At 47.2% G+C, this 12,016-nt stretch overlaps 1 protein-coding gene across 1 annotated transcript in view; it reads right to left on the bottom strand.

The window, feature by feature from the left end:
• Positions 1-11,300: 11,300 nt before the first annotated feature.
• The window catches only part of LOC103599489, a 24,913-nt gene continuing 24,197 nt past the window's right edge, over positions 11,301-12,016 (bottom strand). The window contains exon 4 of the mRNA XM_008583634.1: positions 11,301-11,556. Within this exon, the coding sequence (XP_008581856.1) occupies positions 11,301-11,556 (256 nt within the window). The remainder of the gene's footprint in view (positions 11,557-12,016) is intronic.

Raw genomic sequence — 12,016 nt, forward strand, 5'->3', positions numbered from 1 at the left:
AGCTTCTGAAAACTGAAGATGAAGAAAAACTCTTAAAGCAGCCAGGAAGAAAGGATGTATCCCTCAAATGACAGTGGGTTTTTCGTCTAAAATCACAGAGGCCCAGAGAGTGTGGACAGACATTTGTTAAGTGCTGGAAGAAAACTGCCAGCCACAGAGCCTACAGCTGACAAAACCATCCTTCAGGAATGAAGGGCAATAAAAACACTCCGAGATGGAAGAAAGCTAAGACCTTGTCCTTAGCAGACCGATCTTTAAAGAATGGCTAAAGGGATTTTTTTCAAACAGAAAAGGAATCATTATAAGAAAAAGAAGAATCTTGAGGCACTGTCAAGGAAGAAAGAACAATGAAGCAAGCCTTAATATGGCTAAATTCAATAGACTGTTTCTCAGCATGAGTTTTCTAAATCACATTTGATGACTCAAGAACGAATTATGCCACCATCTGATACTCAAGACAATGACATTTAAAATGGGGAAAGTAAAGGGATATAAATAGAATGTGCACACATATTTGTATATATACATATACATACACACATATACACATACATGTGTCTATATACAGCATATAGTACCACTCAGAGCAACCACTGAGAAAACTATGGAAAGTGATACACTCAAAAACACTATAAATAAATGAAGATGAAATCCTAAAAACTGGTCAACTAACCCACAGGAGGGCAAGAAAAGAGAAATACAGGAATGAGAAACAGAGGAATCAAACAGAAAACAAATAATACAATGTCAGACTTAAGCATATCAGAAATCATGTCAGAAATCACCTTACATGAAAATAGTCTAAATACTCCAGTCAAAAGACAGAAATTGGCAGAGTAGGTTAGAAACATAACCCAACTATATGCTGTTTACAAGAAACTCACTTCAAATTTAACAACATAGGAAGGTAAAAAGTAAAAAGATGAAAAAGATATACCATACAAACATTCATTTTTTTAAAAGGAGTGGCTATATAAATATTAGAAAAAGTAGACTTTAGAAAAAAAAATTACAAAGACAAAGAAGAACATTGCATAATGATAAAAGGATCAATCCACCAGGAAGATGTAACAATCCTACATGCATATGTAGCAAGCAATAGAGCCTCACATTCAGGAAGCAAAAACTGATAAAGCTGAAAGGAGAAATACGCTGACCCAAAATTATAGTTGACGGCTTCAGAACCCACCATCCTCATCAGCAACTGCTAGAACCACTAGGCAGAAAATCATCCATGGCAGAGAATGTGAACACAATCAACCAACACCACAATACACTTTTTCCCCAAATGCCATGGAACCGTTTTGTAATGGTACCTTAAGGGAATCAAGCTAGAAGTCAATAACAGAAAGACAACAGGAAATCTCTAAACATTGGAAAATTAATCAGACAAAACTTCATCCAGGAGTCAAAGAGGCAGTGTAAAGGAAATAGAAAAATACATAAAATGGAATGAAATGAAAATACAGCATATTAAAATATGTGAAACTTGGCTAAAGCAGTGCTGAGAGGAAATTTCGTAGTACTAACTGCTTACCATAGTGAAGAGGAAAGGTCTCAGCTTAATAAAATCTAAGTTCCTATCTCAAGAAATGAGAAAAAGAAGGGCAAAATAAACCAAAACCAAGCAGAAGGAAAGACAGAAAGATATGAGCAGAAATCAGTGAAATTGAAAATGTGAATACAATATAGAAAATTCGTAAAATCTAAAGCTAATTTTTAAAAGTTAATACGATTGATAGACCTTTAGCAAGACTGACAAAAATATAGAGAGAAGACACAAATCGCCACCATCAGGGGCAAAGCAGGAGAAATCACTACAGATCTTGCAGAGACATACTATGTTTATGGATCTGAGGACTCTACATAGTAACAATGTCAGTTCTCCTCAAACAATCCATAAGTTTAATAGAATTCCTATGAAAATCCCAGCAAGGTTTTTTGAAGACATAGACAAGCTTATTCTAAAACTCATACAGAAAGGCACATGCATGGCCTAAAATAGCTCAAAAGAGAGTAAAGTTGGAGGAATCACTCTACCTCCTACCAAAGCTTATCATTTAGCTGTCATATTAAGAAAGTAGTATTGGTGGAGGAATAGTCACACAGACCAATGGAATACAATAGAGAACCCAGAAATAGACCCCGCAGATGCGTCCAAATGATTTTTGACAAAGGTGCAAAAAAGCTGAGGAGGAAGGATAGCTTTTCCTCAAGCAGTGCTGGAGCAATTGGGCATCTGTTGGCAAAACAACATCTTCACAAAAGACACTTTTACAGATTAACTCAAAATGAATCATGGACTTAAATGTAAAATGTAAAACTATAAAAGTTTTAGAAACAAACATTGAAAAAATCTTTGAGGTCTAGGACTAGGGATTAACTCAAAATGAATCATGGACTTAAATGTAAAATGTAAAACTATAAAAGTTTTAGAAATAAACATTGAAAAAATCTTTGAGGACTAGGACTAGGAAAAGAGTTAATATACTTGATACCAAAGTCTGAGTCATAAAAGAAAAATTGACAAATTGCATCTCATCAAAATGTAATACTTTTACTCCATAAAAGACCCTGAAAAGATGATGGAAAGACAAGCTACAGACTGGGACAAAATATTTGCAAACCACATAGCTGACAAATGACTAGTACCTCGATAAAGAACTCTCAAAGCTTTATAGTTTAAAAAAAAAATCCAATTAGAAAATGGGCAAAAGACACAAGGAGACCCCTCATTGAAGAGGACAAACAACAGAAGGCAAACAAGCACGTGAAAAACCGTTCACATCATGAGCCTTTAGGGACTGCAGATTAACACCACGGTGTCCCTAGACATCTGTCAGGATGACTAGAATAAAAATGGGATGACACAAAGTGCTGACGAGGATGCGGGAAAGCAGTGTCACCCACCCTGCTGATGGCATTGCGAAATGGCTCAGCCACCCGAGAAAACATGCAACTACCATATGACCCAGCAGGTGCGGTACTGGACATTTATTCACACAAGAACCTGAACACAAATATTTTTGGCAGTTTTATTACTAACAGCCAAAAACTGGAAACTGTTTGGATGTCGCTCAGTAGGCAGGTGGTTAAGCCAGCGGTGGTCCGTCCGTTCATGGAACACTGCTCTACAGTGATAAGGAACGAGTTACTGACACACACAACGACCTGAGTGTCTCCAAGGAATTATGAAGAGTGAGAAAAGCCAGTCTCAAAATAATCATCCGTATGACTCCAGCCTTGTTGAAATGACAAAATTACAGAGAAGAAGAACGAATTGGTGGTTGTCAGGGGTGAGGGATGGGGAGAGTGGGAGAAAGCAGGGACGAAGCTGTACCAGGGGCACAGGAGGGTCCCTGTGGTGTCTGTACGGTCTCAGTGTCAATATCCTGACTGTGAGAGCATTCTAGTTTTACAAGACATTGTCATTGGGGGAAACTGGGTGAAGGGTACAAGGGATCTCTCTGCATTACATCTTACAACCGTATGTGACTCTACAATGATCTCAACATAAAAATTCCCAAAACTATAAAAAGAAAGGCTTGGAATATGCCATGCTTCAGGGCAGGCTGGATCTGTGCTCTCGGGCTGTTGTTGAGTTTTGGCAGTGACAGCTCTGCAGTCTCACCTGGCCCTGTGTCATTAGTAGCAGAGGGTGTTTTTGGCTGGGGTGGTCCCGGGTGACCCCTGTTGTCACAGAGCAGAATTCTCCCTATGACACTGACTTGCTGACCCAGGATGTGCACACTGGACACATGGGGGTAAAAGCCACCTGCTCCCGAGCTCAGCTCCGCCAGCTTCCAGAATGGACAAGGGACAGTGAGGGCAGGCTGCTCCCTGGACCTGCCACGAACATCTCACACATCTGCCCCCTTCTTGGAGTTGTTGTGGAAGTTGCATGGTGGGTACAGGCCCACTCGGGTAGGTGTCGACAGGCTGCCTCCTTCTCCTCATCAGGTGGGGAGCATGCAGGAGGCATGGGGCTGCAAACCCCTGCTGAGCATCTCCTGGGTCACTTCTGAGCACCCTGTGTGAGTGTCCAGACCCCAAACCCAGCCTCTGCCATCTCCTTCCTGTCTCCTGGGTAAGGAGCAGCTCCCAGCCTGTCCTCATCCCCAGTGGACAGGGATAATTTTCTGGTCATCGTGGACCCGCCCTCCTCTCAGACCCTCCCCTTCACTCTGCTGTCCCCAGATAGAGCCCAGCCACTAGGACAACCCCGACAGTTACACAAAGGTCAGTGCTCCAAGAGCCAGCAACCCTCTTGCTGCAGCTCTGGGCCACTTTAGACATGCAGATACCATTGCAGGGTCTGCTGGTCTCTACATTTGCGTGAACTAGACGTTACTGTCAATCAGAGGACGTTGCCTCCGCAGCACGTCTATGGCAATAAAGGTTTGCAAATTGGTAAAATTTTTATGAGAATAGCAACAAATAGCAACTAAGAATGAAGATACAAAGCCAAACCAGGGGTGAAAACGCTCATTGCCATCCTGGGGAGGAGTGACTTGTAAGCAGCAAGCCCCAGTGTCCCCGTCTCTGGTGTGGCTTGGGGTGTGCTGTCTCCCTGGTGATGTTCCAGGGACCCTCCCTCTGTTGGTTAAGGGGACGACGGGGACATCTTCCTCCTCAGAGGGCATTTGAGGAGGGAGAAGCGGTGGGCAGGGGACCCGGGCGGGGGCTCCAGCTCCCTTTGCCCCGGGCCCTGCTCTGAGTCTTCGGCCTGGACCCCAGCCCGCGTGTGGTGCCTCCGACGCCCCAGCTCCTGTCCTTCCTCCCCGGGGCTCACTCGGTGCTGCTGCCGACTGGCCAATCACGGTGCAGGTGAGACTGGTTGTCACAGACTCAGGAGCACGCGATTGCCTTGCCACAGGCTCATTCGTTCTGTCTCTGGGTTAGGTATTAACACGTTTCCGTCACTTCGGTGAGGCGATCCGACTCACTGCCTCCTGGATCTTAATGAAGCACCGTTGTTGAGACCGCCACACTGAACAGCTGAAACGCAGAACGGGACATTCATAAACTGCAGCTTCTGCTTCAAGTGTTTTCTTTTTTCTCCTCCCTATGGTCCTAAATGCACTTCCAGATACCTAATGTTTCATTACTACGGATCAGATGAGAGTGCACTTCCTGCTGAGTCTTCCCAGTGACACCAAAACGGCCCAACCGAGGCAACCGAGAACAATGAAACCAAAAGTCCACATGCCATCTGATGTCACGAAAACCAGATAAAAACACACCGCAGCTCAACTGCATTTTCAGTTTTTAGATTTTTTCCCAGGGGTCACCATGAATGAAGATGCTGCCTAATTTTCAGTCCATCTCCCTGGCACAGGCGATGGTGCATGTGTGTGTGCAGAGGGCATCGTTGCAACCCGCTGGGCTGGCGTGAGTGAGTACCAGATCCTGCCGTGTGCCAGAGTTTGCTCAGAGAACGCGTTGTGAATTCTGTCCCCGGGCAGTAGACTGCAAGAACAAGGGGGAAATTAATCCAGAAGCCATTTTTATTAGTGTAAGTCATTCTCTACACTAGAGATGCAGTTTCTCTGGTGTGTCCATTTACACATGCCCAGAAACTCAAACCTACTGTAACAAATAGTAATTCAGGAGAGGAAAAAAGCAGCTCACGGTTGCTCGTGCCCACACCTGTGTGCAGGTCACATGCAGAGCTTCTCACTTTCAGAGATGTGAGTCTGATTATTTCGAGGGGGTCAGCCAGTTCTGATGTGCCTCGTTTAGCTACTCTGGGAAGATGAACAGTTATGGGTGCCAATAAAAGAAGTTATCTCAAATCCAAATTTGTAATTTTCCATCCTACTTTCCAGTCCTAATGATAACAATAACAATGGCCATCATTAAACACATTTGGGTTCCACCATCTCTCTGGCTTATCTCCTAGACAAAATCCAATTCTAGAATCTTAATTTTACATATTATAAAGCTGAGGCACAGTGAGACCAGTGCCTGTCCCAGGCCGCAAAGCCGTGGATGGGGGAGCTGGTTCCACTTGCTCTGACACTGACTCTCCACCACCCCACCAGAGACATCTGGGAAGCCCAAAACTGTCACTGAGAGCAGGTTAGAACCTGCCTGGCCTGTTCTGAGTACTTAAGATTGATTAATTCTAAACTTGGGGAGATGAGGGAAAATACCCCAACTCCCACAAAGTGGAGCCCTGGCCAAACCCACCCTGTGAGTGATCAGTGTTCCTCATGGTGACGTGACAGACATTAACCATGACACCCGCTTTAGGATCTGTCCCGGAGGGACCCCAAGACCTGGAGACAAGAAGGACACTTCCTCCTTGGGAGGCACGGGGGGAGGCCATGCGAGGAGCAGCGGCTGCATCTCTCTGCTGAGGGTGACCACATGGGCCCCCCAAGGCACAGCCCAGGCACCTGGCCCAACACCCAGGAGAGCCCCCACCCACCCTTGCTCCAAATCTAGCAGCTTTGCTAGAAGCAAGCTGTTGCTTTGCAGCCCCCGCCCTAAAGTGTTATCCGGTGTTCCTCCCCCTGTGCCAAGGCTCAACCCGCAGAGCTCCGTGAGCTTCCCTGGCGACCTCCCTAACGCCCCAATTCGCCCACACTCTGTCCCTCCCCTGTCCGCCTCTCGCAGGACCCGGCATACAGTAGGCACTTACTATCTATTTGCTGGATGTGTGAGTAGTAGCCATGACCAGACTGGGTGCTGTGGCTTCAGGAGAGAACAATGGGTCATAAAAGGAGGATGTTGGACAAGGTGGCATTTAAGCCAAGATCCAGGGCCTCAGAGGAGTCCTTTATAGGCCTGATGGGGAGGAGGCAGATCAGGGCAGGAGGGACCCCATCGATGCCCTTCCTCAAGCTCAGCCCCCAAAACATACCCCATTCACTTCTGTCTGCTCAGGGGCTGGGCCGCCACACAGGGGTCAGCTCGAAGAAGGCGTTTCTCTGACAGATAAAAGTAATAACAATGATGAGGATGGTGGTGTTTGAAATCACTGACCTAAATAACCCATTGGGTACTTCTAGCACTTAAAAAAATAAAATAAAAAACCAAAAACATGGCATTATCTCTTCCTATTTTGCTGAAAACCCAACTGATTTGAAAATGCAAATGGAGTAAACCAGCCCCATTCCAGCGAATCACTGACCTAAATAACCCATTGGGTACTTCTAGCACTTAAAAAAATAAAATAAAAAACCCAAAACATGGCATTATCTCTTCCTATTTTGCTGAAAACCCAACTGATTTGAAAATGCAAATGGAGTAAACCAGCCCCATTCCAGCAGGGGCTCCTCTCCACATTCCGGGTCGGCAACCCTGAAGCCTTGGTGCTAAACACGGTGTTACCGAGTCGGTTCATTTCCACTAGGACGTTGCAACACGCACTCAATGAATGAAGGAGAAAACCACCCACTCAGCCCAGCAAGCCCCATGTCCCAGCGGATTCTAAAACATGCATCCCAGGAAGGAAACGAAAATTCCACCTTGCAAGGGTGAGGAGCCGGGCATCCAGCCAGCTTGCCCGGCTGGGTGACTAGATTCCAGCCAGGGAGGGGCGGTGTTGGGTCAGACTCTCAGGGGCCTTGCATCTCATAGTCAGTGTGCCAGCTTCTGACAACCTGCCGAGCTGCTGGCCTGCTCTGGATGGGGCTGCTGCTTGGTCTCGGCCAGGCGCCGCCTGTGTGGCATGCAGGACATGGGCAGCGCACTACGCCTTCCTCGGGCACGTACCCTGCAATGACATACGCTGTGCTTGGCTCTGCACTGGGCACTCGCCCACGGCTGCTGCACCCTTGCCCTTCTCTGGGACCCCACCTGGTGGCGTCTGTGCTGCACCTGGTCCTCACGCCTCCAATCCGAGCCAGATCCTCTGTCTGTCTTCGTCAGCACCTGGACTCTCTTGACGAGTGCTGCTCAGAATGTCCCTCAATTTGGGCTCTTCTCGTGTTTCCTCATGGTTTGAGTCATAGTTTTGTCCTTTTTCAAGAATCCACAGAAGTGCCAGTGCCTTCACCACGCACGGTCTCAGGAGGGATGGGTGAACGCACGCATCTTCTGCTGAGTGGACCTGCTCGGAGTCGGTCTGCTGGGTTTCTCCCCTGCAAACCTACTATTTCCCTTTTGTTATTAATACATACCTTGATGGAGATATTTGAGACTCTGCAAATCCCGTTTCCCGTTGCACATTGGCTCACTAACTAGCATCCGGTGAGGATTCCTGCTGCGACAATTATGATTGTGGCTTCTGCCAAGTGGTGGTTTTCTGTTTTCATCATTCCCTCTATATTTATTAATTGAAATTCCACCATAAAGAAAGCTGTCTCTTCTCTTCCTTTGTTTATTAATGTGACTATTTTTATATTAGCACAGACTCGTGGTGTTAATTTTATTTTGTGCTCTGTAATCCACGACTCCTGGAAATTTGCTGCTCGACCATCTTGGTGTTGGCCACCGTGAGCCCATTCGAGTCAGCTCTGTGTCCTTTGACATCCTCCCGGCCACCCCATGTAGTTCTCATCCATCCACTTCTCACCATCTCACCACTGCCCTGGCTGAGCCGCTGCTGCCTGTCACAGATAGCTCCTGGTACCCTGTGCTTGGTTCCTCTCCATCGACTCTGCTGTGGTCCGTCCTCCACAGAGCAGCCCACAAGGCCTGGAGAGGTGATCGTGGCACTGCTCTGTTCAGATGAATGGACCCCTGTTCTTGGGACCACCTGCCCCACTTGGCTTCTGCCCACCCTCGGGGGCCGTGTTTCTGTTGCCTTGTTCTTGCCATTCCTGTAGACCCACGAGCATACTCCTCAGGCGCTGTCAGCAATGTCTGGAGACATCAATGGCCTCTACTTGGGGCTGGGAAGTGTCACCTTGTGGGGGAAGGCCAGGGGTACTGCTGGAGGCCCTCGAGTTGCAGAATTCCCCACAACAAAGAGGGACCCCACCCAACACCTTGGCGCTGTGAGGTGAGGAAACCTGCAGTAGAGCAGCCGGGTGCCTGGAGGACAGACGTGGACTGGCTGGCTGAATGGGCAGAAGATAATCCCTGCAGGCTCACTCACCGGAGTGTGTGGGACGCACACTGTTTCTGTCCTTCCAGAACATCCTAAGTCACTACACATGCCATGGGCACATGTGTGGGTGTATGTATGCATGTGAGTGTGTGTGTGTGCATGTGTATGTGCCTGCGTGCATGTTGTGTATGTGTGTATGGTTTTTGTGTGTGTGTGTGTTGTATGCGTATTGTGTATATGAGGGTACTTCAAAAAGTTCAGGGAAGGATTCATATTATCTTTCAATTCTGTTCTTCCACAAACTTTTTGAAGCACCTGCATATGTGTGTTTAAGTGGGTGTGTGCATGTGTGTATAAGAAAGCAGAAGAGCACAACCACAGAGTCCTGAATTCTAAGTCGTCATTGCTGTGAGTTGGCCCTCTCTATTTTGCATAGTGTAGCTTGGGTCTGTGCCTTGATTTGCACATGCTTATCTTGACAGAACTAGAAGCTGCCTCTGTGGGAAGGCACCGTGCTCTGCTCTGCAGAAGACCTTCACTCTCCAGCACGGAACTCGTGAGCTCCAGGGGTCCTCTCCGCCAGCTTCTCCATGGTGTGCACAGCTTCTGTCAAGATGACTCCGCACACCTAAGCCTTTGATTAAAGTGCTGGCCACCTCAAGCCAAGGTGGTCAGTCCTGACAAAGCTCCTAAGGTGGCTGTCCAATATTAGTCTTACTAAATATTAGTGCTCGAATTAATATCCTGTTAACAAGACCACTAATACTAGTAATAGCAAATAGTAACAGCAATTACTTATAATATTACTAATGGTATCAATATAATATCAATATATTATAATTATACAAATATATAATGGTAGTGATAGTATGTAATAATAATAGTATTATTAGTAATAATAATTGGCCTTACCTTTTATTTTCCAACCAAACAATTGAAGACAATCTTTGCTCTTTAGAACACATGCTGAGACTAGGATCGTGCTTTTCAGGGGTGCAGTGCATGGACCCCCGTGTGCGGGGCTGTGCTTTCCTGAGGGGCAGGCACTGGCGCCGGCTGCGGTTCCTTCTGCTCTGCAGAGCAGGTGAATGGGGGACAGAGGTGGATCTGTTGCACATTCATCTTTCAAAACTGCTGCAGACACGTGTTCATTTTGGTCCTGCCAAGAGACAAAGAAAAGATTTCTCAGGGCAGCGCCCGGCCGGATGACAGGACGGGCTGGGGCAGGTGGGGCGGTGGCTGGACAGCCAGGCAGGGCTGGCCTCACAGGGAAGGGGAGACAGGACCTCAGAGAACTCGGCCAGGCCAGCGGGGTCGTGAGCCACAGTCTCCTGCCAGCACAACTGCCGCTCACAGCAGAGAGCTTTTTGGGGTCCCTGCTACTCAGTCACTGTCCATGGCCACTGGCAACAGTCCTCTGAGGTGGTCTTGGTGACACAGGGTGGTGGATTCAGAGACAAAGAGCACATTGTCGGCAGAGAGAAAGAAACGGGATTAGTCCTTAGCACCAAGGAGAGCCTCAGAAATGTTATCCAAGTGAGTAAATAAACATCATGTTTGCTTGGAGCTTGGTAAAATTTCACCCCCAATATCTGAATTACACAGATGAGAGTTTTAATTCTTGTTCTTGTGTTTAATCCATTCTGCGTGGAAAGCAGCATGGATGAAGACCTGTAATAAGCACGTGTCTCTACATTCCAGGACTTCCTGTACAGCAAGCCAGGATCTCCAATGCCAAGGCAGGAGTGTTGCGCTCGGGGGGGTGCCCAGCCCACCTCGCTGGCTCTTGGCAAAGCGCAGGCTTGGATTGCTGTGAGGATAACCCAATGACAAAAAAAGTACACAGACATTTTCACACCCGCACCCTAAGCTGTAGGTGTGGTGACAATATCTGTGTCATGTGACAAAGAGGAGGTCCTACCAAGGCCCCTTAGAGAATTACAGGACATTATAATAAGAAAAAGAACTCAGCACATGAGAAGACCTGGACAGTGATCCGGGCAGGGGCACCATGGACGGGGCAGAAGGCTTAGGCCAGCAATTGTGGGCACAGAGAAAAGGACATAGCCTGGCCTCCCACGAGCCTCCAGCAGAAGAGCCAGGACAGGTGCCCAATGTTGCTGGAGAGGAACAACTCTGGGTGCGATCCTTCTCCCCGACACTCCTTGAAGTAAAACTAAATTAGAGGCTGCATATTTAGTGATTTCAACAAAGGAACTTATTCTAGGGGCCGGAAGAGCCCCATTGTCAGGCCGGGTTATGGAGGAGTTTAGAAACAGGCAGCCCAAGGTAGCGGCCCTTAGTGAAGGATGAAGACAGCCGTGGTGGGGTCTGTCATGAGGACGGAGACAGCCGTGCTGGGGTCTGTCATGAGGATGGAGACAGCCATGGTGGGGTCTGTCATGAGGATGGAGACAGCCATGCTGGGGTCTGTCATGAGCATGAAGGCAGCAGCCATGGTGACTGGCACCCATGGGGCAGGGCAGTAGCTGGGAGTAAATGAGACTACCCACGGGGAATGCAGAGGGCTCTGGAACATCCGGGTGAAGGAGTGTCTGTGGGGTCAGGGTTGGGATCAGTGGGCGTGGGTGTATTAGTCCGTTTATGTTGCTTATAACAAAATACATGAACTGGGTGATTATAAAGAAAAATGACATTTGTTGCTTACAGTTTCTGAGGCTGGGAAGTCCAAAGTCTATCTGATGGTGGTGACAGTGACTCAGGTATCTCACATTGCAAGATGGTGGAAGCAGAGAGAGCAAGAGAGACAGACTCTCCTCTTCTTTCAAAGCCCTCAGAACCTCGCCCCTGACCACCATTTGTAATCAATTCACTACTGCATGGTCCTACAATCCAGTAACCTCTTTAAAGCTCCACCTTTCAATGATCATAATAGGATTTCCCACCCTCTTAACAGTCACAGTTTCTAGTACATTAAAGTTTCTAATATGCAAGACTTGGAGGACACAATTCAAGCTTCAGGGAGTTTGGGGGAACATAATTCAATCCACTACA

The sequence above is a fragment of the Galeopterus variegatus genome, unplaced genomic scaffold, assembly GCF_000696425.1.
Source record: "Galeopterus variegatus unplaced genomic scaffold, G_variegatus-3.0.2 Scaffold2985, whole genome shotgun sequence".
Taxonomy (NCBI): Eukaryota; Metazoa; Chordata; class Mammalia; order Dermoptera; family Cynocephalidae; genus Galeopterus; species Galeopterus variegatus.